Below are 26,785 nucleotides of genomic sequence, written 5' to 3' on the forward strand. Positions count from 1 at the left end.
CAGGTCTCCAGCCAGCGTCCCGTAACAGCCCGGACATCCACAGGCAGCAGATGACCGTGGCGGCCCCCTTCTTCGAAGGCCCTCTCGTCGCGGTCCCTGGTTCGGTGGTGCCGGTGTCGCCTTGCCTGGCGCCGCTGCCTCTCTGGCCCCCGCTCATGCCGCCGCTCCGTCAGGCCTCACATGGGGTGCTGTAGGTGACAAGGGAACACAGGGCACCGAACCCCCTGCCGGTCGGCGCGTGGTGGTCGGCGACCTTGGCCTGGGTAGGGATGATGATGATGATGATGATGTTGGCAGTGATGTTGGTGGTGATGTTGGTGAAGATGACGGTGGAGAGATGTATGGCTTAAGGTGGGTGGGGTGTACAAACCTTCGTCGCTTACCCAGTTGGACCTGGACGCACTGCGGTCGGAGTGCTTTAATGACCTCGACCGGCCCTTTCCAGGGTCGGTGCAGCTTTGGTGAGAGGCCAACCGGCACCTGAGGACAGTGTAGCCATGCCTGGTCCCCGACTTTAAAGGGCTTGGCTGTCACTGTCCTCTCCCGTATCCGTACATTACTCTCTTGGCTCGTGGCCGATGCGGCTTCGGCTGCTTGGCGGGCCTCTCTCAAATAAATGAGGGAGGTCTTTAGTGCCTTCGGCCATGCGTCGGCTCTTGGTGAATCTCCGTCAGCTGCACCTCAATAGGTGGAACGGGATCCCGTCCGTACATCAGGAAAAACGGCGAGAACCCCGTCGCCGCGTGCGGGGCCACCCTGTACGCCGCTAAGACCGAGGGAATGTGGAGGTCCCAGTCGGAATGGTTTTCGTCCACCACTTGGGACAACATGGCCGCTATGGTGCGGTTAAGCCACTCTACCATCCCATCGGTCTGGGGATGATACGGAGATGTTCGGACCTTTTTAGTGCCCAGGATAGAGCAGACGTCCTTCAATAGCTGTGAGGAGAAATTCCTGCCCTGATTCGTGAGCAACCGCTCCGGTGCCCCCTTATCAAGGACATAGCCTCCCACGAAGGCATCGGCGATGGTCTGTGCCGTTTGGTCCGGGAGGGCCCACGCCATCGGCCACCTCGTGCAGTACTCGACTCCGACCAACAGGTATTTATTTCCCCGTGGCGTGACCGGCAGTGGTCCCAGTATGTCCAACGCAACCAATTCGTTGACCCTGGTCACCGTGATGGGCTGTAGGGGCGCCCGGCTTACCCGGGGTGGCGGCTTTCGCCGCGCACATTCGACGCAGGTAGCGACCCATCGATGCACGTCAGCAGTCATACCTGGCCAAAAGTACCGACCCTGTAATGTGTACAGTGTCTTCCGCCCCGCCAGGTGCAGAAGCTGGCGACCGTGTACGTCCATAACCAATTGTTGACGCAGCGACTCCGGAACTACCAGGCATCGCCGGTGCCCTGTCGGGTCCCATCGCATGAGGAGGTCCTCCCATACGATGTACTCCTCCCCCCCTGCCTCTGCTGAGGCACGTAGTGTACGCAGTGGGGCTTCCTCCAGCTGTAGCCGTCTCCAATCGTCCAAGGTCAGTCCCAGGTCATGGTCGGTCAGCTGGACCTTACCCTGTGCGCCCTCCGCCGTGCGTACGGGAGCGATGACCGTCCCCTCCGGCTTCGCCTCCTTGCAGCGTGCCCCGCCTGTGGTGCATGCACAAGGGCCCTGGGGCGCCAGTCGGGACAATGCTTCTGCGTTGGCATGTCTGGTCCCTTTGCGATGCACTACTTGGTACCTGTACTCCTGCAGGCGCTCTATCCATCTGGCCAGCTGGCCCGAAGGCTGGTCGATGCGGAGCGAATACTGCAAGGCCGCTTGGTCAGTGCGGACCGTAAATTTGTGACCATATAGGTAGGGTCGGAATTGCTGCACGAAGTGAACGACTGCCAGAAGTTCCCTACCTGTTACGCAGTAGCGCTGCTCCGCTGATGAAAGCACGCGACTACCGTAGGCGATAACCACCTCCCGACCCTGCTGGACTTGCGACAAAACACTGCCGATGCCCACATCGCTGGCGTCCGTATCCAGGATAAAGGGGAGGCCAAAATCGGGAAAGGCCAATGGTGGTGCATCCGTCAGATGTGAGCGCAGCTGCTGGAATGCCTCCTCCTCCAGAGGGCCCCAATAAAACCTCTGGTTCTTCGCCGTCAACACGTGCAAGGGCTTGACAATGGTTGCGAAGTTCGGTACAAACCGGCGGTAGTAAGAAACGAAACCCACAAACCGGCGTACCTCTGGAACCGTTGTGGGAACAGCCCAGGCCCTCACGCAGGCCGTCTTTTCCGGGTCTGTAGCCACTCCAGACTCACTGACGTCGTGGCCCAAGTAGCGTACCGACGACTGCATAAGGTGGCACTTCGACGGCTTGAGCTTCAAGTTCGCGTTCCGGAACCGCAGGAATACCTGACGTAATCGGTCAATGTGTTCCTCGAATGATCGGCTGAAGACAATGACGTCATCCAGGTAGATGAGGCACGTTTCCCATTGGTGGCCTGCTAAGGCCAACTCCATTATGCGTTGGAACGTCGCCGGTGCCGTCTGGAGGCCCATAGGCAGGCAGTTGAACTCGAACAGGCCCTGTGGTGTCCGGAACGCTGTTTTAGGCCGGGAATCCGCGTCTAGTGGGACCTGCCAGAACCCGGACAATAAATCCAGCGTACTGAAAAATTTTGCTCCTGCCAGTGCATCCAATGAGTCGTCGATACGTGGTAGGGGATATGTGTCGGCCAGCGTGACGGCATTGAGGCGTCGGAAGTCCACACAGAATCTCAGTGACCCGTCTGACTTCTTGACTAGGACCACCGGTGCCCCCCAGGGACTCGAGGATGGAGAAATTATGTCGGCCCGCGGCATCTCCTGCACCGCTTGTTGAATGTGCCCTTTTTCCATTGGGCTCATTCTATATGTGTTTTGGCGCAGGGGTGCGGCATCTCCCGTGTTAATGTGGTGCTGCGACAGATTTGTGTGCCCTAGGTCGAACGGTCCCCGGCTGAACACGTCCGAGAACTCATGCAATAACGAGTGCAGCTGCTGTTTCTGGTCGGGCGGCAATCCCGGCTCAGGCCCCGCCAGCTGCTCCATCCACGATTCGGCCCCTCTGTCTTCGGACTGGCTGATGCTGCCTACAAGCTCGGGCTCTGTCCCTGGGGCTCCTAGTGACAAGGGGCTAACGTGGGCCAGAACTGTTCCCTCCTGCACCGTTGCTGTTCTATCGCAGGTGTTCAGCACCTGAATGAACAGATGCTGGTTCCTCTGTACAATAGTTTCGGCTCCCACCAGCGCATGGCGATCCATGGCAGTTGACGCCGGAGACACCAGGATGGGTGAGTCTGGTCGGGCTGTCATGAGGGGGGACCGATATCGCAGCGGAATTAGCATCTGGGCTGCCGGGGGAATGGAGACAGACTTACTGACCAGAGCCTGCACGTAGGGTACACCCCGGCTGGCCCCCTCCGCCTTTAGGAAATGGAGATGCGTTCCCTGGACTTCCACCCGCCCATTGGCCAGATCGATTTTCATTGGCATCCGCCTCAGAAAGTCCGTCCCCAACAGGCAGGGTACGGGCAACGTTGCGGAGACAAGGATGGGTCCTGCTACCGAAAGCTGCCCAATCTGTATCGGGGCTTCAACCTGGCCCAGGAAGCCCATGCTGCCTCCATTTGCTGCAATGAACGTTGTCTTGACGGGGACCAAAGGTCGGATTTTATCTGGCAGCATCTCGTGCATGGTGCTCGAGATGATCGTGGCTGATGCCCCCGTATCCACCAAGATACGTGCCGACACTCCCGCGATTTCACCGACTAGGACCGAGGTTCCTGACGTGGCCGCTACCACCCGCCTTGCCAGCTTCCTCCATTGTGTGGCTGAGTCCGGCCACTGACCAGGCGGCGTCTCGTTATCCTGTGGTGCATGGTGAGATGATGTGGGATGGATGTGAATGGACCGAAGATGGGGTTCCTCCCTTTGGAGTGCGTCACAGCAGGGTAAACGCGCCCTTGTTACATAGTGTGGGCTTCCCCTTGGGTTGCGGGCTGGGCTCTCTATGTGGTGCAAATTGCCCCCCCTTGGTGACGTAGGATGGGCCCCCCTTGCGGTGTGGGGGGGCCCCCCCATTGTAGGGGGCGGTGGGGACTGGGGGGTGGGCCTTCCTGTGAGCCCCTCCCTTCTCCCCTCCCTTTCCTTTGTCACGGGGGCGTGGTCCCCCTGGTTCCGTCTCGCTCTGCCGCAAAGCGGTGGTGAGGCGGGCCGTGGAACTGCTCCAGGGCGCAATGTCAATTTTGTGGGCTGCCTCCGCCCAAGGGCCGTTGCCCCTGGCAACTCGCCGGCGTCGAAGGTAACTGGTGATGTCACGCCCGCCCGCGACGTCACGCCCGCCCGCGACGTCACGCCCGCCCACGACGTCACTTCCGCCTGCGACGCCACGTCCGCCCGCGACGCCACCTCCGTCCACGACGTCACCTCCGCCCGCGACGTCACCTCCGCCCGCGACGTCACCTCCGCCCGCAACGTCCCTCCCGGCCTCGGCGCGATTCCCGGCGCGATCCCCGGCCTCGGCGCGATCCCCGGCGCGGTCCCCGGCCCCGGCGCGATTCCCGGCGGGGTCCACAGCCCCGGCGCAATTCCCGGCGCGATCCGCGACACCACTTTCGGCCGCGACGTCACTTCTGGATGCAACGTCACGTCCGTTCGCGACGCCACTCCGGGTCACGACGCCACTTCTGGTCGCGACGCGATCCCTGGCCCCGGCGCTATCCCCGGCGCGATCCCCTTCCCCCGACCAGGACAGTGGGGACCGGGAAACGACACCCACGGCGCCCACCCCGAGGAGACTCCCGGTGAGTTCGCGGCGTCGGGGTTGTAATTGCTCAGCCCGACCGAGAGGCCGGGCGGGACGGCGTCACTCGCCTGGATCCTGTCGGCGTTCGGCCCCGGCGGGTTCCAGGTGGCGTTGGCGGCCTCCGGCTCCGTGCGGCACCCCCTCGCCACATGCCCCTCTCGACCACAACGGTGGCAGACCCACGGGGTGTTTCGTCGGGGGGGCTCGGCGCGATGTTGTAGAGGCGGCTGCCAGCGACGCGGCGGCTGGTTGCGCCCCTGGTCCCTCTGCTCCGCCAGTCCCCGGATCGCCGCGTACACCTCCCGCAGCGATGGCTCCGGCTCAGACGTCGGGGATCCGTCCCCAGCTGCCCCACAGGCAGCCTGTGGCAACGGTGCAGGTTCGGCGGTTGGTGTCGCTGGACCCAGTAGCGCCGCGGCAACGGCTCGGCTGTTCCCCCCCGCCGCGCCAGCCACCGGGCCCACGGGTGGCGCCCGGCCCATGACCTGCTCGTGGGCTTGGATGGTCCGGGCAGCCCACAGCGAGGTGCGTTCCCCCGGCGTCACCACGGGCATTACAACGCCGGCGCGGCAAGCATAGGCGATGAGGTGCTCGACCACGAGGTCCTCGAGCGCTTCTTCAGCCAGGCGAGGGAAAGCTCTCCTCGCCAACACGAGCAGTGCACCCCTGTAGGCTAAAGGGGATTCTTTAGCCCCTCGCTGGCGATCCTGGAACCGTTTAAAGGCTCCTTCCGCCGGGCAATAGATCTCCCCCAAAGCCTCGTAGGCCGCCTGTAGCGTGGTCTTGCTGTGCGAGGGAAGGGAGGTGTAAGAGGCGAGTGCTTCCTTGCCCAGAACGGATGGCAGCGCTCATAGTGCCTCTTCGTCTGTCCACTCGAGAGCGTGGAAGGCAGCCTCGAATCGGCGGACAAACTCCTCCCAGTCTTCTTCCTCAGCCACGAACTTGTCGACGGGCCCCAGCCGACGCGGCCGTCCGGCCACCTGCTCTCCGTGTTGGGTGGTTAGCCCTGTGGGTTTTGGCGGGACCGGCGGCGGCTGGCGTGACGAGGTTGGTTGCGGCTCTTGCCCGGCCGGCTGGTCGGCCTCCGGGTCCCGTGGCCTCTCCTCCCGTAGTACGCGTGGGGGTGGGGGTCCCGGTGCTGGCGGGCCCCCCATAGGGAGCCTCTGTAGGAGCTCCTGGAGTGCCCTCTCCACACGGGCCATGCGGTCCTCCATGGGGTCCTCCAGGCGATCCGGGCCCCCTGCTGCTGCTTCTGATAGCAGGCCCCCTTGTTGCCCGGGATGGGAAGGATCCCCGGCCCCTGCTTCCTCCTCCCTTGGCTCTTTCCCGCGGGGATTTTTCTTTGTAGCCATGAGATCCCACCGCTGCCACCAGATGTAAAGTAGGAGCCGACACCAGATTGCAGGGGTCTCGTCCTTTATTCCTTTCCTTCCATCCACACCTGTCCCCAGCCGTCCCAATCTCGTTCCCGCCAAAGGCCCCTTCTTCCCGCCCGTTCTCTCCTTATATCTCTTCGATCACCCCTCCCACTAACCCATCTATTGGTGGGAATCCTTCCCCTGACACCCCTACACATATTTTAAACATTCTGGTACCCACACACACATATACGGAAATTCCTAGGGGGGCCAATCCTACTTCGCGGATTTTCACTTATCGCGGGGGGTTCCGGTCCCCATTAACCGCGATAAACGAGGGATCACTGTATAAGAATAAGTGTTACCCTTTCTGGCAATAAAGCATGAGTTGTGTTAAGATGTTGAAACACTAAACAGAAACTTAAGCAAAGAAAAATGTCTGCAGTAACCACACACAGTGATTGTGATGAATGCATTAAAAACATGCTGTGATAATTATATAGGCATTGTATTTGAAACTTATTGGCCTACACCAGAGACAGCAGCCTTCTTAATGGCCAAGTCTCACCACCAATGTTTGTAGACCAGAGAACACTAAAACACGATCAGTATAAAGGCAAGAAAACGCAGTTCGGATCCATTTTCTTTGCCCTGCAATTCCCACAATAAATTTTGTTATATGGCACCAGCGCGGATTTTTCAACATTGTTTTAATTGCGACAAAAACAAGGACATTAACTGGCTCAGGAATACAGAGAAACTTAACAAGATTTGGAATTGAATAACCACACCTCGATTCGTCATGCGCTATTGAAACACTTTGCTCAAGGACGCAAACCAACTGTGGCAGATACAAATTTATTGACAACCAAGTGCAAACAATTCTTCAAAAGTCTCGGCAACAGTAACAGCGCACGTTTACATAAACCCCGTAAGTCCACCGGCTTAACACGGCGACGCCACAGCGCGTCGACGATCGCAGAACTCCGCGGCGACCGTTCGCACCACAACCCTGACGCGCGCTCCGCTCCGGGGTGACGAGGCAACCCGGCAGAAGCCCACCAGCTTGGTGCGCAACATTCACTCACGAGGTCGCTTGCAGCCTCGGGGACCACCCCCCCCCCCCAGGACCCAACGGTAGTGCAGCACTCCAAGGATTCAAAGCAGCATCACCTCGACCTAGAACCTTCTAGAAGGTCTTTTCTTAAGGGGTCTTAGGAAGTGGTGGGGGGAGGGGGGGGGGGTCCCCCTCTGGAGGTTGGGGTGTCAAGCTTTGGTCATGGGAGAGCTGGGATTTGAGTTAATAGTGTATAGTGTGTAGTGTATAGTGTAGTGTGTAGTGTATAGTGTAGTGTATAGTATAGTGTAGTGTATAGTAGTCTACAGTAGTGTATAGTGTAGTGTATAGTAGTGTATAGTGTAGTGTATAGTAGTGTATAGTGTTCTACAGTAGTGTATAGTGTAGTGTATAGTGTAGTGTATAGTAGTCTATAGCAGTGTATTGTGTATTGTATAGTGTAGTGTATAGTAGTGTAGTATGTAGTGTATAGTGTAGTGTATAGTGTAGTGTATAGTAGTGTATAGTGTAGTGTATAGTGTAGTGTATAGTAGTCTACAGTAGTGTATAGTGTAGTGTATAGTAGTCTATAGTAGTGTATTGTTTAGTGAAGAGTATAGTAGTGTAGTGTATTGTGTCACATGGTACAAATAAGTGGCAAAAGAAAATACACCTGCATAGGGAAAGTGGGTGATTGAAATTTTGAAACACCTGCAGCAAACAAAGTGTCAGTCACCACCAGAGACTAGAGGGTGAATGGAGGAAGACCCCAGGCCTCTTCGCTCTTGAACTCCGGTCAGCAGGGAACGAGAGCGGTACCCAGAAACCGGCCACGTTTCCAGCTTGGACACCCGGTGGGGAGCAGGGAAGGGGCAGTGGAGCACAAGGAGGCTGCCTCTGACACCTCCCTATGGTAGAAAGGAGCCAGCAGGCGCCGGATCGCTTCCTCTCCTCTGACGACGACGGTGTCAGGCTGGCGGTGGTGCTCGAGTGGCCTGCTGAGGTGCCATCTGTTGTGGAAGTTTAATTAAGCTCTTTGAGACGACTTCTGGAATCAGTCTTTTATTCACTTTAGGTTACAGTTACTTCACGCTGCTGATAGGCAACGTGAAGGGGACAGATAGACCGAATAAGACGCACTTCCACGTGGCAACTCGGAGCCCCACTCCCGCGTGGCCCCTTCCTCCGTTCGTTCCCGTTCTGACCACGTGTCGTTCCTCTCTACCCATATTTAATACCCGGGTCACGTGGTACGCTTCCGCCAATCCTCGTTAGCCTGCATCGAATCTTCCAGGTTCCCTCGTCAGCTCCCGGGACCACGCCCCTGACTCATCTCCCCATTGGCTGAGGCCAAAGCCAGCAGAACCAATCTCCATAGCTGTCACCTCTCCATCACGTTAGGGCCATGCCCCCAGGCTTCCCCCCATTGGCTGTAAACCAGGACCGGCAGAGCCAATCACCATGACAAGTTGTGATACGTCAGTGAGCCGGATATATTCTCATATTACAGAAGTACTGAAGGCGATCCAGAGTCTGAGACCAGGAAAGGCACCGGGCAGAGATGATCTCCCAACCGAAATGCTGAGGGAGGGTGGCGTTTGTGCACAGACTGCCCTACATGACATAACAATAGTCTGGAACACTGGACGTGTTCCGCAGGATTGGAAGGATACCCTGGTGGTCCCCCTTCTTTAAGAAGGGGGACCGCACAGACTGTAACAACTACAGGGGCATCTCACTACTTAGTGTGCCGGGAAAGGTCCTGGCAAGGATTACTCAAAATCGCATTGCTAGGCACGCGGCTTTCTAGGTAGGAGAGGCTTGTGGAGCCCCAATGCCGTGTCAGGAAAGGGCGGTCCTCCACAGACGCCATATTTTCTGTCCGTCTGCTACAGCAGAGGTGTAGGGAATTCCAACAAGACCTACATCTCTGCTTTATTGACCTGGTCAAGGCCTATGATACCATTCTTCTTTGGTTCTTTCGGTAAAGTCACGTATAAAGACAAAATAATAAATTAAATAATAGCATACGACGTTTCGATTGCAACACAAGCAATCATCATCAGGTATAAATGAAATAGCAACAAAAAATATAACCAGAAAACTATAGACAGAAGGCGATCCAGAGTCGACCAGGCTAAGCGTTAATTGTGTGTTGACCGACTCTCTGTGTTGTATTACATATCATTTCGATATTTTGCTAGGTTATTTAATTTAGTGTGTTCTTTCTCCCTCTCTCCTAAAGTTCAAGCCTGCGTACTTTACTACACGTCTCTTCGTACTCATTGACATGTAAAAAAAATTCTCTAACCCCTCCCTCTTTCCGCCCTCCTCGGTCTATTTAAGGCCTCGCCACAGAGACGATCTCCCTCTCTGTGCCTATGTGTTACTCTCTCTCTATGTATCTTGGTGATATCTGTCTGCTTATATGTCTGTCTATAGTTTTCTGGTTAGATTTTTTGTTGCTATTTCATTTATACCTGATGATGATTGCTTGTGTTGCAATCAAAACGTCGTATGCTATTATTTAATTTATTATTTTATCTTTATACGTGACTTTACCGAAAGAACCAAAGAATAATTCCTGCAGTCACGCAAGCTCCAAAATTAAGATTGAACCGCCTATGATACCATCAGTAGGCTCTCGGTTGTTCTTCGTGCTTTCGGAGTCCCTGACCCTCTGCTCATGATCATTAAGGACCTTCATGATGGTGAGCGGGCCCGGGAAAACTACGTGGCCGGGAGTCAGAGCCATTTCTTGTACACCTTGGGATGCGACAGGGATGTCCTCTTACTCCCACATTATTTAACATCTATTTTGACCACGTACTTCGTGAAGCCTTCAATAGCTGTACCGGAGGAATTTCCATCTGGTCCAGATATAATGGGAGGCTGATCGATGCCCGGGTGCAGTCAAGGGATGACTCCCTATTACTCAACCATGTTACGTATGCCAATGATCTGGTGAATGCTGCTCACTCAGAGGAGGAGTTGGAGACGCTGCTGCTGAAACTGGAACTTGCCACCGGGAGTTGGGGCCTTACCATCAGCCCCACCAAAACTAAGCACCTGCCTGGGTATTTTGTACCATGATGGGGCAGTTGTGGAGAGAGTGTAGAGTTTCCTATACCTGGGCAGTGTGCTCATGACCGGCTCCGGTTTAACAGCAGAGGTCTCACTCCGAATCAGTCAAGCGGCATTATCTTTTCATTGGTTGCGTAACGCTGTGTGGGAGCTAATTTCAATTCAGTTCATGTATTAGGTATAGCCCTGTGAGCCATTCGGCTCTTGAATCGGGTGCAACCGCAACAAACAAAAACATGAACAAGAAACATTTTAAAGTGATTACGTGCAACAGAAAAATCCAGGAAAAAACAGCAAAGTCTTCCAGATAAAGCACCGCATATCTACGCTGTGTGCAAGAATCCCAGTGGGATGCAAGTCAAACAATAACAACCTTAAGACAATTTCGATTATCAGTCTAACTCTGTACTACAACAAACAAATATGGCTAAACCAGAACCTTGTCGAAATCACCAAAATAAAGCTACAAAAACAATGTAACAACAGTAATCATAGGAACTGTGATTCCAATTTAACAATAAACGATATACATAACATGTACGACCAGACTTTGCAACAATAGCTGGCTGCATGAGTCACTGCATAACAGCCGGAGTATCAGTAGGAATATCAAACATTTTCAATGTATCTTTAAAGATTAGCACACTATAATCAAAACACAAGATGTTACTTTGCAGCGGTCATCCGGAGCGATACATTTGATTTCAGGCCACTGAATAGCAGTGGCAGCTAGAGTGGACAACTGCTCTAGAGCATCTTCTTGGTTCTTTCGGTAAAGTCACGTAGAAAGAAATTAATAAAATAATAAAAATAAAACAATAATAATTTAATTCTCACGAAGTTTCGGCCACAACGCAAGTATCCGTCTTCAGGTGAAGAACAGGTCTGTCAAGGAGACAGAATTATTTTATTATGTTTTATTTTTATTATTTTATTAATTTATTTCTATGTGACTTTACCGAAAGAACCAAGAAGATGAATCACTGCAGTCACGAAAGCTTTAAATCGAAATCCTCTAGAGCAGTTTTGAGTGAAGATCTCATAGGTAGCGATTCAAGTTGCAGTTTATTGGCAATAGCATTCCAGACCCTGGGGGCTTTAATAGCAAAGGCCCTTACTCCAGTATTTGTACGGCAATAGGGAATGTAAAGCTGGTAAATGAGCGAAGACCTTAGGTCAAATTTGTTCTTTGAAACAGAGAGGAGATCCAGCAGGTAGTCTGCGGATTTTTTTGTCGTCATACGCATCATGAGATGCGGCGTCTTTTCATAGACAAGCAGTACATTGCACACCATTTGGTGGCAAAAACGTCGTCTTCCTCATGCTCACATTTCCCTCATGATGCATATTACGACCAACGAAGGTGGCGTCTCTCGCTCCGCACGAAGCTTCAGGTCTTCTCGGCCACAGTCATTCCCTCCCTTCTCTATGCTTGCGAAACGTGGACCCCCCTGATGGAGCATCTTCGCCAGTTGGAAACATTTTGGCTGGCCGACCTACGATCCATCCTGGGTTTAACCAGGCTGGATTGTGTGAGGAGCTCACAAATCCTTGAAAGATCTGGACGAGGCCCCATCGTTGAGCTACTCCGGCAGGCAAGGCTGCGTTGGCTGGGCCATGTAGACCGCCTGCCCAGCCACCGCATGCCTTTAACAGCTTTTGTTCGGCCGGATCGAGGGGGCTCAACGGGCGCGGCGCGGGCCCGAGAAGAGATGGAGTGCTGTGGTACAGGAGGACGTGGAGCTGAGTGGACTTGCCAATGACTGGAACCAGCGGTGTCAAGATCGGCCTCAGTGGAGGAGGCTCGTGAAGGACGCTACTGGGCAGTTGGAGGCAGTCGCCCTCCAACAACAACGGAGGGCGGAGGAGTGACGCTCACAACAACAAGCGGAGCGCCGGGTGGCTAAAGCACAGCAAGTTGGCACAGTAGGGGGCACAGGTGGTGCATCAGCCAGTCGTCTCAGTCGACCTGTGGCATCTGGGTCTGCCCCGTGACCTCCTGCCAGCGGGCGTTCGACACTTCACGTGGTAGCCTCAAGGTGCACACGGCCTGGCACAAGTGTCGTGCTGACGTCACCGCCACTTAGTGGCGAATGGCGGTTGTTGTTGATAGTGATGATGATGTTGGTGATGGTGACGATGGTGATGGTGACGATGGTGCTGATGGTGAATCGCAGGGATGAGGAGGCGTGGTGACGTGAGCGCGCACTGCAGGCAAAGGAGCGGACACACGAACCTGCGATTTGTTCTGCACCGGCGATACCTCTCATGTCCGCCAACCTGAACCTCACCCTCCCTCCTCACCCTACCCCTCCATGCTCACCTCTCCCTTCCCTCAATTTCCACCTCACCCTCCCCTCACCCTCACCTAACCTCACCCTCCGTTCCACCTTCCCCTCACTTCACCCTCTCCTCACCATCCCGCTTCTCCACCGTTGATTGGGTTACATGTTATACTAATAGGGTTTTCCCCTTTTTTCTGGCAACAAAACTGACACCTTTTACAAGGAATACCGCTTACATTAACCACAATACTTGCAGTCAAATGCAAAAACAAAACAATACTCTGATAATTTATGCATTGTCTTTGAAACTGATTGGTCCACACCAGAGACAGCTTTCTTTGGAGCCTAGTCTCATATGGTGTTCGGCACCATATGAGGCTAGGTGTTCGACACCATATGAGACCGCTCCCCCCATGCACAAATGCACAGCCATTCACAGGCACACACTCCATCTCAACATCACAATTACCTCTGACTCGTAATGCTGATTATTTACCCAAGAACACCACACTGAGTCTCACGGTTCTGTTCAGTAGGGTCCAGGAATGGGATGTGAACAAAGACAGAGATCCCCTGTGTAGCCTTCACAGACTATTGGGACAAGTGCTGTCCGTGTTTCTCTATGAAGATTGGCATGGCACACGAGGTGGGTGGCCAGCACCGCGCCCGACCAACTTTGTCTCCCTAGTGGCAATTTGGTTTACACACCGCATCAGGTTCCAGGATGTAAACAGAGAAATATCCCCTGTGTAGCCATTACAGACTGTGGGGGCAAATCAGCACCGTTGAAGTTTGACATGACACACGAGGGGTGCGTGGCCAGCACTACGCCTGGCCGCCTTTGTCTCCCTAGTGGTGATGTTTATAAAAATCCAGGTAATTATTTGAGGCTAAGTCGAACTCGTGCACACACACGGGGATCATTTATTGTCAAGATGGCCCCATCACCCATGATTCACACTGAAGAACTCACACAGGAGTTTGACTGCAGTTGTCTCCAGAACTTTAAGTGAGGCAATGTCCTCTTGGCTGGGAGCTGAGGATGGAGCTGCTGTAACCCTCCCTGCCCTGTGAAAGCAGAACAGACATGGCTACTGTTTCACACAGAGCATCGTCACTCACAGGATCATCACAGCTCCATCACATAGACACTCATCACAGCATCACCAGGCGTGGGATCATCACAGCTCCATCACACAGGCACTCATCAAACAAAGCATCATCACTCATCTCACAATTACAGCATCACCACACAGAATTACTATTGCCACACACATCATCACCACACACGGTATCAATACACAGCATCATCACACATAGCATAATCACACACGGTATTACCACACAGCATTACCACACACAGCATCATCACACAGCTTCACCAGACACTACCTCATCGCACAGCTTCACCACACAGCCTCATCACAGCATCACCACGCAGCTTCACAACACAAAGCTTCATCACACAGCATCACCACACAGCATCACCACACACAGCTTCACACACAGCATCACAACACACAGCATAACCACATAGCACACAGCATCATTACAGCACCATCACACAGCATCCCCACACAGAGCCAATGCCTCACTGTCCACACCCCAAACTCAGTCCCATGTTGTCGTGTGTCGAGTCGTGAGTGATAGTCGTCTTTTACCTGCACGTCTCCTCCAGGTGCCCCTGTGGGAGAAGGAGATGCGTTACTGTGACAATACCTCCAATCCCTTGTGATCAATGGAGTTCCCACTGCAACACTGTGGGTGGAATATAAACCCAAAGTCTTAAATTATGACCCCATAATCACCAACACTGACTTACGGGGCAAATATTTCAGAGTGAGACCGATTGATAGTCAACTATAAACTATTTGAATTTTTCCACGTAAGGCCCACTGAGTGATAGAGCTCTTTTTCAGAAGCGACCTGGCCACAAATGATAGCTCAACGAAGTGGTTCATCACGTGGGAATTTATAGCAGCTCAATATTCTAAACGCACGTTTCTAAATGTGGAGTGAAAAACTGGAGGACCCGGAGAAAAATCGATGCGACCATGGAAAGAGGCATAAAAACTCCAAATGTATAAGGACGTCAGGGTATTGATCCAATCCCCGACCTTCGGTATACCAGGCGAGGTAGTTAACATCTCACCAACCCCATGAGGACCAACACTGATTTGCAGGGCAACTATTTCAGAGTGAGACCAGTTGATATTAATCAGTGTTGAGATTAATTTATGTCGTTAATGCACACGTGGCAGGTCTTACAGAAGTGGTGGTGAATACACAATAATGTCATTAATACGCGTATGAAACCTCGTATTTAATTTAGCTTCCATTGACTCATGAGCAGGCACTGGTTGATTGTTGCATCGCAGCATCATGAGATGTGGCAATAGCTTGGGGAGGCCTTCATCCATCAGTTAATAGATCACGGCTGATGATAATCATGATTACCGTGTACATAGTTATTGCTGTTGTTGTAGGGTTTATTTAAAAAGTGTAATTTCAATAACATTTAGTTGATATCACAATGAAGCACACTTAATGGGAATCTGTTAAAGAATATGAGAGGGAATTCATTTAACTGAGAAAATATGAGCTGGGCTTCCAAATGGCAGTCACTGGAGCTGTGATGCGAATCCATGAGTGGAGCTGTGTTCTCAAGCCCAGTGGATGCGAGCTCTCATTCAGGAGCCTCCCTCTGCTGCTGCTGGTGAGAGGGCTCTGTGCCAATAGTGACACTGGAGACTCATCGCTCACCTGCAGGAACGTGAGCGAGTCCCTCTCCTGTGCTAGGGCCTGCAGGCGAGTGGCTGCTGTCTGGAGCTCGCTGATCTCGCGCTGGTAGTGAGCGATCTTCTTCTCGATCTGGGACAGCAGCTCGCGCCCTTTCTGCTCCGCTTGCTCTAAAGCCGCCTTCTCCTCCGCATCCAACGCTGCTCTCGCGTGGGTGAATCTGACCGAGATTGAGGCCTTTTCATCTGTCATGGATCCCTGCAAAGAGAAACAAAGCCACCTCTGTTCATTGAATGTCTGGTCCTTTGTGAAATGACATTCAGGTCGGTGACCCGAGTGCAACTATGAAGGTGTCCAGGCAGTGATACGAGTCTGAAGCACTGAGGCCTCCTTCTTCCTCTGCCTCTGATAACGCCACTGTACATTTTCACTACAACACGACTCACCATAACTGGCGAGGGCTGTGAAGCAATGAAATCATCAAATACCATCATGAGTACATTTAGCATCTGTGCCATTCTCATTGCACGAGGTTTTCAGGACTATGCTTTGTTACCTTCGCACGAAGCGAAGGGAAATCTGTAAAGAGCTTTAATGAAATGGAAAGTTAGGCCAATTCCTCCTTAAATGAATGTTTTGAATGTGAGGAAAACTACATGTATGGATGAAGAGAGCGGATCATGAAACTACTTGCTATACTGCCACCTGGCCACCCCAAAGCTTGAGTTATTTTAGTAAGATGGTGTACAACAGCCTGTGTGTGATCACCAACTCTGCCACCAGAGCATTGGATAAGAGGTACGTACCACCTCATCTGACCAATATAGTTAACAGTCGTTGAAGTGGTAAGTTGTATGGAGATATGGGAATGTGGAAATTCCACCACTGATTCAGTTTCTCAGTGGAGATGAGAAACACCTCTTTGATCGTCCTGATTATTGAGGCGCATTAACCGTTGTTTCTTTAGTCCCACAATGTGTTTAGAGCCAATGGAAGTCCACGTGAATGAATGAAGTTGTTCTCCATCATAAACTCTTCTCAGGGTGGAGTCACGGGGTCACAGAGTCTGGCCCAGACACGGTACCTGCACGTCCCTGTGAGCGGCCTCCATCCGCTTTATGGACTCCTCCGCCTCCTTCCTCTTCTCCTCCACCGCCCGCGTCTCCTCTCCCACTTGTTTCTGTGAGAGACGTCACCAGGGGAGACTCTACTAACTCTCTGAGCGTCCCCTCTTACGTGAACCCCTCCACAGTGACGGGGGCAGTAGCCCCGGTGCAGCAATGGAGGCTGGGGCAGCAAGCGCTGCAGGGAACAGATTTCACGAGGAGCTCAAACATGCGCAGGGCTACCTAGGTTGTGGGTGAAGCTACCTAAGTAGTGGGTGGGGCTACCTGAGCAATGGGCAGAGCTACCTGAGTAGTGGGTGGGGCTACCTGCGTAGTGGGTGGGGCTACCTGAGTAGTGGGTGGGGCTACCTGAGTAGTGGGTGGGGCTACCTGAGTAGTGGGTGGGGCTACCTGAGCAGTGGGTGGAGCTCCCTAAGTATTAGGTGTGGCTACTGGAGCTATCTGGGCAGTGGGCGGGGCTACCTGAGCAGTGGGTGGAGCTGCCTCAGCAGTGGGCAGGGCTACTGGAGTAGTGGGCAGGGCTACCTGAGTAATGAGCGGTTATCAGAGTGGTGGGTGGGGCTACGTGAGTAGTGGGCGGGCCTATCCGAGTTGTGAACGGGGCTATCTGAGTAGAGGGTGGACAGGGCACCATAGTGGTGAGATGTTATCTGCCTTGCCTACTAAACAGGAGGTCGTGGGTTCGAACCGGACCCTGATGCCTGTGTAGAGTAGTAGAACGACACTACTGTATTGGCTCGGTATGGGGGCTGTCGGCAGTTGTCACGGAGGTCGTGTCGGGCCGTGACACTATGTGTGAACCCAACAGGACACGTGACCGGATAAAAGCGGGCCAGGGGCCCCAGGGGGGGGCGTGGCCTGGGGCAGAGCCGGCCATGCCGGAGTGGTTATAAGCGGGGTGTGGATGGAGAGCTGTGCTGTTCTGGGCTGTTCTGGACTGTTTTGTGATGTTCTTCTGGGTCATCTCTGGGATGAAGCTCTCCGGTCTCCGCTAGTGGACCAGGCAGCGTGTTGGGCTGTCCTGGTCCAGTGATGTAGTATCCCCATGGGTTGGTTAATTTAGGTAAGGTGGCTACCACCTTAAGTCGTTGTGTTAAGTGTTAATTGTTATGTTACCTAATAAATAGTGTTGTCTCCAAAGTTCCAGTGTGCACCTGAATTTAACCCACTACACCTGTATACAGTCGACCCTTCCACATCGCGGGATTTTGGGGCGCAGGCCCCCCGTGATCTGAAAAAAACGCTTAAAATGTGTTGGTTTCCTTGGTCCCCTTGGCGAGCGAAGCGGTACATAAAGATACGAGAAACGCGAGATACAAAGATCACTGCGAGATCACTGCGAGATATCACGTGAGAGGCTGCGGTAAACACGCTTGGTGTCCTCCAAACGAGCGCATAGAACCGCAGTTCTTTTCGCAAACTAACTTTTTAAAAAATGTAACTTGAAAAAATTGTGTATATTTATGGTCTGTGTGTCCCGCGCGTGACATCACTCCAAATGAGGCCAACCCCCTCATTCATATTCATGAACAGGTGGGGTCCTCCACATGGACTCCCCCCACCTCATTAATAACCATGAGAGGGTGACGTCAATCCATATACCGCATTCCTCCCCAATAACCATTAGCGGGTTACATCACTCCACATTAATCATGAGTTGAACATTTTTTCTTTTGAATATTTCAGATTTACTGCAATATACACCCGTCATTGGACGGACAAACAAGCTAGCTAAAATATAAAATACATTAATATTATACAATACTGTACATATAATTTATGCATTTGAGTTACTAAACTTTTTGTGTGTCATGTACTGGCTTTCGCGTGTCGCCTGCGGCTTTCGCAAAACTCCCAGAAACTCCCAAAAAATGCCCATTTCATTTCTTATGCCGACCCCGCGATATATCGAAACCGTAATGGGGAAAGTCACGATGCAGAAGGGTCGACTGTACTATGAATCTACCCTTCAAAAACTCGTTTGAAAAATAAATTGACGGGCATGCAAAATATTAAATCCACTTTAAAATGAGTCTGAGCCACTCACTGTGGTTTCGTTATTAGATGTTGCTTTTGAGATCCAATGACAGAGTTCATCAGCTACGTGGTGACCGTGAGAACCTCCTCCTCACCTTTCGTTTGTCGTGCTCCACCTTAAGAGTGACGAGTTCGTGCCCTCGATGATCCACAGTGACGGTGCAGTCCCTGCAGACGAGGCGTCCGTCGTTAACGCAGTAGAAGCGGTACTCGTCTCCGTGCTCCGCGCACCGTCGATTCTCCAGATTCACACCGGGCGACACAAGGACGTGGTCACTAAACTTTGCCAACTGCCGGTGGGGCGCGACGTGGGTCATACAGAACGACGTCTCACACTTGAGGCAAGTCTTCACTGCGGGCCTCCTGCAATGATCGCAGCAAACAGCCGAAGCAGCAGAATCGGCAGCCACGGGCTCAGCCACTCGCAGCTGCTCGATGAGGTTGGTGAGCGTCACGCTCTTGTTCAGTTTGGGCCTCCGAGGGAAGGTCACTCGGCACTGTGGGCAGGAGAAGGACTCTGCCGCATCCCAGGCGTCCTCCACGCACTTGAGGCAGAACGAGTGGCCGCAGCTGAGCGTGCAGGGGCAGCGGAAGGCGTCCAGGCAGATGGGGCAGGTCAACTCCCCTGGACCCTCGCTACCACTGGGAGCCGCACTCGCCATGCCCTGTGGCTCCACTCAGAGACGAGTACTGGCTGTAGCTCAGGCAGTCGCTGGCTGCAGCTCAGAAAGTCGCGGGCTGGAGCTCAGGCAGTCTCTGGCTGTAACTTTAGACAATTGCTGACTGTAGCTCAGGCAGTCTCTGGCTGTAGCTCAGGCAGTCGCTGGCTGTAGCTTCAGATAGTATCTGGCTGGAGCTCAGGCAGTCTCTGGCTGTACCTCAGGCAGCCACTGGCTGTAGCTTCAGATAGTATCTGGCTGGAGCTCAGGCAGTCTCTGGCTGTAGCTCAGGCAGTCTCTGGCTGTAGCTCAGACAGTCTCTGGCTGTAGCTCAGGCAGTCACTGTCTGTAGATCAGACAGTCTCTGGCTGTAGCTCAGGCAGTCTCTGTCTGTAACTCAGGCAGTATCTGACTAACTCTGGCAGTCGCTGGCTGTAGCTCAGGCAGTCTCTGACTAACTCAGTTAGTCTCTGGTTGTATCTCAGGCAGTCTCTGACTAACTCAGGCAGTCTCTGTAGCTCAGGCAGTCGCTGTCTGTTTCTGAGGCTGTCGCTGGCTGCGTCTGAGACGCTAAACGAGGAACAAGCCACGTAAATGGGCAACAAGGAAGCAGGAAGTCTTTCAGTTTGAGTTGCGTATTACGAGGCACGCCCTGGAATGTGTTGACGTGTGAGCGAGTACAGACGTCTCCGCTCCAGGGGTGGCTTAAAAAAGAAGACTCGGATCACCTCGTCTCAAATACTCATCCTCACCTCTACTCCCCCTCACCTCTACTCACCCCATCGTAACTCACCTCACCTCAACTCACCTCATCTCACCTCAACTCACCTCACCTCAACTCACCTAAACTCACTTCAACTCACCTCATCTCAACTGAACTGGCAGGAGAACTTTGCTAGTAAACTCGTTGCTCCCTGCCGCTCTACTCCACGAGATTGTTGTTGTTTCCAGAATCAAAATCAAAGGGTTTTATTCGCCATGAAAGTTCGCACAGACAAGGAATTAACTTTGGCAGGAAGGTGCATACATTCAACATATAGGAATCTTAAATCTTAAATAAGTGGTGTACAAGTCTAACTATACTAAAGGTACAACGTCTAACTAATACTAAGGGGATAAAGTATGTAAAAATTTAGAATAAAATAAGATTTTTAAATAGCTATACTACACAATATAAAAATACAAATAGGGTAACATAGTGCAAATATGGCAAGGTGTCATTGTGCAGATAAAGTGTTAAAGTCAGTGTGAGCCCTTGGCCTTGTTGAAGAGGCCAGCAGTGGATGGGAAGAAACTGTTTTTGTGGCGTGAGGTTTTCGTCCTGATGGACCGCAGCCTTCTGCTGGAGGGGAGTAGCTGGAACAGAGAGTGCCCAGGGTGGGAGGAGTCGGCCACAATCTTCTTCGCTCGCCTCAGGGTCCTCGAGGTGTGCAGGTCCTCGAGGGTAGGCAGATTGCAGCCAATCACCTTCTCAGCAGTGCGGATGATACGCTGCAGTCTGCTCTTGTCATTGTCAGTGGCAGCAGCGTACCAGATGGTGATGGAGAAGGTGAGGATGGACTCAATGATGGCTGTGTAGAAGTGCACCATCATTGTCTTTGGCAGGTCGAATTTCTTCAGCTGCCGTAGGAAATATATCCTCTGTTGTGCTCTCTTTATGAGGGAGCTGATGTTCAGTTCCCACTTAAGGTCCTGGGAGAGGATAGTGCCCAGGAAGCGGAAGGACTCCACAGTGTTGACTGGGGAGTCGTACAGGGTGATGGGGGTGAGAGGGGGCTGTATTCTTCCTGAAGTCCACAGCCATCTCCACTGTCTTAAGAGCATTACGCTCTAAGTTGTTCTGGCTACACCAGGTCACCAGGTTGTCAGCTTCCCACCTATAGTCAGACTCATCCCCACCAGAGATGAGCCCAATGAGGGTGGTGTCGTCCGCAAACTTCAAGAGTTTGACGGACGGATGACTGGAGGTGCAGCTGTTGGTGTACAGGGAGAAGAGCAGAGGGGAAATGACGTAGCCTTGAGGAGATCCGGTGCTGATGGACCGGGAGTCAGAGACTTGTGTTCCCAGCCTAACGCACTGCTTCCTGTCAGACAGGAAGTCTGTGATCCATCTGCAGGTGGAGTCGGGCACGTTCAGCTGGGAGAGCTTGTCCTGAAGCAGGGCAGGGATGATGGTGTTGAAAGCAGAGCTGAAGTCCACAAACAGAATCCTGGCATAGGATGCTGGGGAGTCCAGGTGCTGTAGGGTGATGTGGAGGGCCATGTTAACTGCGTCGTCCACAGCCCTGTTGGCTCTGTAGGCAAACTGCAGGGGGTCCAGGAGAGGGTCTGTGATAGCTTTGAGATGTGCCAGCACCAGGCGCTCAAAATACTTCATTACCACAGAGGTTAGGGCGATGGGTCTATAATCATTAAGTTGTTGGCCTTAGCTTTTTGGGTACAGGGATGATAGTGGAGGACTTGAGACAGGCTGGTACATGGCATGTCTCCAGTGAGGTGTTGAAGATGCTGGTGAACACTGGAGACAGCTGGTCAGCGCAGTGCTTGAGGGTCGCTGGAGAGACAGAGTCTGGCCCAGCTGCTTTGTGGGGGTTCTGCCTCTTGAAAAGTCTGTTAACCTCTCCCTCCTGAATTGAGAGAGTCATCTCTGTAGTGGGGGGGAGAGGGGATGCCTCTTGGGTGGGAAGGGGTAGTTCAGGACAGTCCAATTGTCTTTCAAATCTGCAGTAGAACTCGTTCAGGTTTTTGGCCAGACGGGAGTTGTTAGTGGTGTGGGGGGCTCTGGGCTTGGTAGCGGAGTTCAAAATCCAGTATATCCTGGTGGAAGCGCTCGCCTTAATCCTCCGAGTACACTCCCATGTTCTCCTTGAATTTATCAAGATGGGCATAAAGGATATGGGCTTTGAGGGACATCCTACAGCCCATTGTGCCGTAGTTCTTCACCAGCCTCAACCAGCTCCACATAGTTTTTGACCTTGTGTTTGCCCAGAAAGACAAAAAATCAGTGCAACAAAGCTGTTCCAAGCCGCTTCCTCCTTACTAGTGAGCTTCTTGGGGGATTCATTGCACTCCAGGATATTCTTTATCTGTGATCCGATGAAGACACCGGCTTTGACCTTTGCCTCAGACAGCTTAGTGAAGAAGTCTTGAAGGTACTTGAAGGCTGCCGACTCTTTATCTCCAACTCTGAAAAATTGTTTCATAAGGCCCAATTTTATGTGCAGCATTGGCATCAGCACCTTCCGGGGGTCCACCAATGGCTCCCACTTGACGTTGTTCCTCCCCACAGAGAACTCGATCCGCTGTGGCCAATCCCACCTGTGTAAGTGCGCATTGGTTGTCCCTGCCGTCCCAAAGGCAAATATAGCAGGGAAACTTGGTAAAACCTCCTTGGAGACCCATCAGGAATGCCATCATTTTGAAGTCTCCGATGACCTCCCAGCCGTACTCATCAGACTACAAGTCGTCCAGCAAGGTATTGATGCTGTTGTAATCCTCTTTGAGGTGCACCGAGTGAGCCAGGGGAAGAGACGTGTACTTGTTACCATTAGGGAGCAGCACAGCTTTGAGGCTCCTGGATGAGCTGTCAATGAAGAGGCGCCACTCATTCTGGTTACAGGCGATTCTGATTGCCACGAACAGACTGGTCACATTGTGGCAGAAGAAGAGCCCATCTTGACGGGTGAAGAAGCTGCAAAAAGGTTGGTGATGCTTCCTCTGATCTGCGACTTGCACACTTTCATCCAAAAAGTTCCACTGCTTGAGCCTAGACGTCAAAAGCTCGGCATTGGACTTGGTGAGACCAAGATCTCTAATCAAGTCGTTGAGGTCTTTTTGGTTGGGGTAGTATGGTTTCTCTCCTCAGCTCCACCTCTGAAATTGTCATCTGGATCTACATCTTCCTTGCTCTGACTTGCTGCTCTCTTCTAAAGACGGCTGCTCTCTCTCTGGAGTGGGTACGGGGAGCTCATGGCAGTGTGTTACCGGGGTGATGGATGAAGGAAGGTCCTGATACGTGATAGCAGGTGCATTATTGCCAGTCCGACGTTTGGAAGGGTCCACCTTGCAAAAGTAGCAGTTGCTTGAGTGGTCACTGAGTTCCTGCCAAATTATTGGGATAGCGAACTTCATGGCTCTCTCTTCCCCTCTGTACCATCCTTCAAAAATAAATTTCACCCATGACTAATGTGTAAGAGAGTCTGACATTTTTCATGTTTATTTTTTTCAACATTGAAAATTGTAAAACATTTTCAAACTAAAAACTTAATTTAAAAAAATTGGAACAAATTTTATAATATAAAATTCTCATCAACAATTGTACATGTTACCTTCCTGAGTTTTATTACATTGCTTGAAGGTGAAATGAGGTGCCGAAGGTTTGTCTTGATCCCCGACAGGAATGCCGAAATATGCCTTGTAGGTCTCACACATTTTAGCAGATCCTTCCAGAGTACTTTTCGCTCGTCTTGATAAATTGGCCACAGACATAGCAAAATGTGACTGCCGGATGCTTGCAGCCTCTTGATGCCATCTCAGAAAAATGCAGATATGTATCCACTTAGGCAGCTGGAACTAAACTGAACTGGTGGGCTTAAGGCCCCTGTATTTATACTACTATTTATATTACTGGAAAGTTATATAATGTTCTAGAAGTTACTCCTAATTTACTCAGCACTTAATCTATCTTGTGGGGAATAGCCAATTCTGTACTTTTGAGGCATAAGCAATGAGTGTAATTCAGGCGTGTTAAGAAAAAGTCATGAACTAATGATGACAGGTCTGCGGCAAAGAGGAGCGGGCACAACCCTCCGAGTGTTTGTAGGTGGTAGATATCTGCTCTGAACGTAGCTATGAGTTGTGAGCGCATGGTCAAGCTCTGATCGCTGCAGTCAGTTTTGCTCTGTTCAAACAGCGACTTCAGACAAGCATTCTCAAATAACAGAGATGGCGGCATCTTGATCTGACAGACATTGAAAACTAATTTCTTTAGAACTGATTTTTGTGTTTGGTTTGTTGTCCTCACCCCGCACCTCTGATTAGCACGGTTGGCTATGTACGGTGCGAAAGAAGTTCATCATACATATATAGAATCTGAATCAGCATCTTTATTTCAACTGGAGGAATCTAATGAGTTATGAAGCTCTTTTTCGAGATGTGCAGTAGGGGCAGGACAGAAAGTTACAATAACAAACAGTACAAATAACCGATAGGGGTGTAAAATATAGCAAAGGTGTGCAAATCACTGAAACTAGATAAAGACTAATTAAACAAAGTATATAACTACAAATTGCAACCGATTTTTTCAACACGTACATTTATTTAATGAAGATTCATGATGTTAAGGGAGGAAACAAGGTTGTTCCAAAACGTTGGTGTTGCAACAGCAAAGGCCTTGTCACCCATTCCAATTCTCGTTGTTGGGATAGTTCACAGGCAATTAGATGTGCGTCTTAGGTTTCTTTGGCTTGACAGTGGGGTTTATGATTTAGCTAATTAAAGCACAGATTTGCAAATAAGGGTTTTTATGGATGAACAGGGCCCAATGTAGATTTTGTTTTGCATCAAGTGATGTGAGATTGGATTTGAAGTCGAGGTCACATTAGTGGGTGCTACATGGTACATACAATACAAATATAAGATCAGAATGATAAATGGGGTTTAGTCTGTTAAGTGTTAGATTAGTAGCTGATGTATACGCAGCGTCACCATAGCCACCGTACCTTGTTATTTAACAATTTGTGGACGAGATGTTACCACAATGTACCTTTTTGATAATGGTCCGAGATGTATCTCTGAAATTATTTAATCATACTGTCTGACAATAATAGCTGACTGTGTCTAGTGAGTAGAATATCATGGGCAAGTTTCAAAAGGCTTTTTACGAGGATACAATGCCACGTTGCAGACAGAAAATGCCGATTTGTCGTTAATTTAAGCGCTACAGCCGATAGTGGTGTACCTCGGCACATCTGTCACTTCTCCTGCTCAAATGAGACGAACTTAACCCACGATTCATGAACTTAACAATAACATTAACCCTGGAATATGCTCACACAGCAGAATGGGGAAGATAAGGAGGCGTTCCATGAGGGAAACACTTCACATATTTAAGGGCCTCTCCATGGACATGGATAGTCGGGGGTGGTTGGCTGATCCAGTGGCGGTTGGTGGACGACCTTGGCTTTGGTGATGTTCAAGAGTGGTACTGCCCACCCACCCCCACTCCTCGTGTGCCATGCCGGCCTTCAAAGGTGCAACTCGCTAACAGCACGTGGCTCAGCAGAAGTGTGCTAAGGCTGTACGGGGATATTTGTGAATACCTCTACAGTCTTGTCATCTCCCACAGCTCCGAGATTACGTAGCCATCGCTGCAATCATATTTAGTCAGCTGGGAAGAGTAAGACGGAGTTCATTCGCAAATCAGTGGGGTATCTCTCAATGGATCCCCCTGTATTAGGGTGATTTCTTAAGGTTGTGGTTTGTATGTTAAAGTGGTTTCAGGTGTTGGTGGTTTGTGGTCAATGCAGGATTGAACGCTTTGTTACAATGTGGCTTTGTATTAAATGGTATATGGGCAGCTACACGAAAGTTATTTTGTTCTAGCCAAATGAGAGTGAGTGGGTGCGTGAGATGGTGGGTGATTGAATCAGTGAGTGGGTCAGTGTAAAAGTGACACAATGTGAGTGAGATGGTGAGTGAGTGAATGAGATGGTCGGTGAGTACATCGATGGGTGCGTGAGATGGTGGGTTAGTAGGATGGTGTGGTGAGTTTAGGGCGATGTATGAGAGGTGAGTTAGCATGAGGTATGTTGAGATAAGATGACGTGAATTAGGGTTGAGGTGAATTGAGATGAGATGAGGTGTATGAGATGAGTTGACATGTTTGTTGAGATGGACTTTGACCAGCCACCCCTGGCGCTCACACGTCAGCACTTTTCATACCGAAAAAACCAAAGAACAGCGCAGTACTTTATGATGACAAATACGACAAATGCACGCATTACACCGTGACCACGGGACTCCAGGAGGAGACCATCAGGCGGCTCCGAGACCTCAGACTGCAGCTGCGCCAAGCCGTTCAACGTGCGGTCGGAGGTGCCGGCCAAGTATAAACACCGTCTTTTTGAGTGCATACTTCTAGAGCGCAGTTGTCAGTGCAAAACAAGACACCCCCTGCTGGGTGCTGGGAATCCTTGAGGCTGCAAACGACTTCACTGCAGATTCGTGTATCCTGGGTTCATGCTGCCCCAAGGCCGTAGCCATGGAGTCAACATTGGGGGGGACCAAATCTTTTAGGGGGTCTGGGGGTCCCCTCCCCCCATAAAAAAATCTAATACTTTTAAAACGAATTTGCTGCCTAAAATATATTAAAATTCACTAACAGATAGGATGGACTATTTATTTATTTTTTACAATAATGTCTAATAGTGTATTGTATTACATTGCCCTGTTTTTTTCTTTTTTACCTTTTCTTGTTTAATTGTATGTAATGGCAGAGATTAGGGATTAATAAAGTACAACCATAACCACAATCATATAAACAGAAATCTATTTTATAGCAATACTAGCGGTTAGTACCCGGCGTTGCCCGGGCGAAAAA

General features: G+C 51.4%; 1 protein-coding gene across 1 annotated transcript; it reads right to left on the reverse strand.

Moving 5' to 3' along the window:
• Window positions 1–14,176: 14,176 nt before the first annotated feature.
• Window positions 14,177–19,759, reverse strand: LOC133339134 (E3 ubiquitin/ISG15 ligase TRIM25-like). Its single transcript, XM_061547260.1, has 4 exons — window positions 18,622–19,759; window positions 16,447–16,542; window positions 15,387–15,620; window positions 14,177–14,307 (listed from the first exon to the last, which is right to left on the reverse strand). Exons 1-4 carry the CDS (start codon window positions 19,186–19,188, stop codon window positions 14,281–14,283), a joined length of 924 nt encoding a protein of 307 aa, XP_061403244.1. The 5' UTR covers window positions 19,189–19,759; the 3' UTR covers window positions 14,177–14,280.
• Window positions 19,760–26,785: the final 7,026 nt, after the last annotated feature.

The sequence above is a fragment of the Lethenteron reissneri genome, unplaced genomic scaffold (assembly GCF_015708825.2).
Source record: "Lethenteron reissneri isolate LAM-NWPU_2019-01 unplaced genomic scaffold, ASM1570882v1 scaffold_1640, whole genome shotgun sequence".
In the NCBI taxonomy this organism is placed as follows: domain Eukaryota; kingdom Metazoa; phylum Chordata; class Hyperoartia; order Petromyzontiformes; family Petromyzontidae; genus Lethenteron; species Lethenteron reissneri.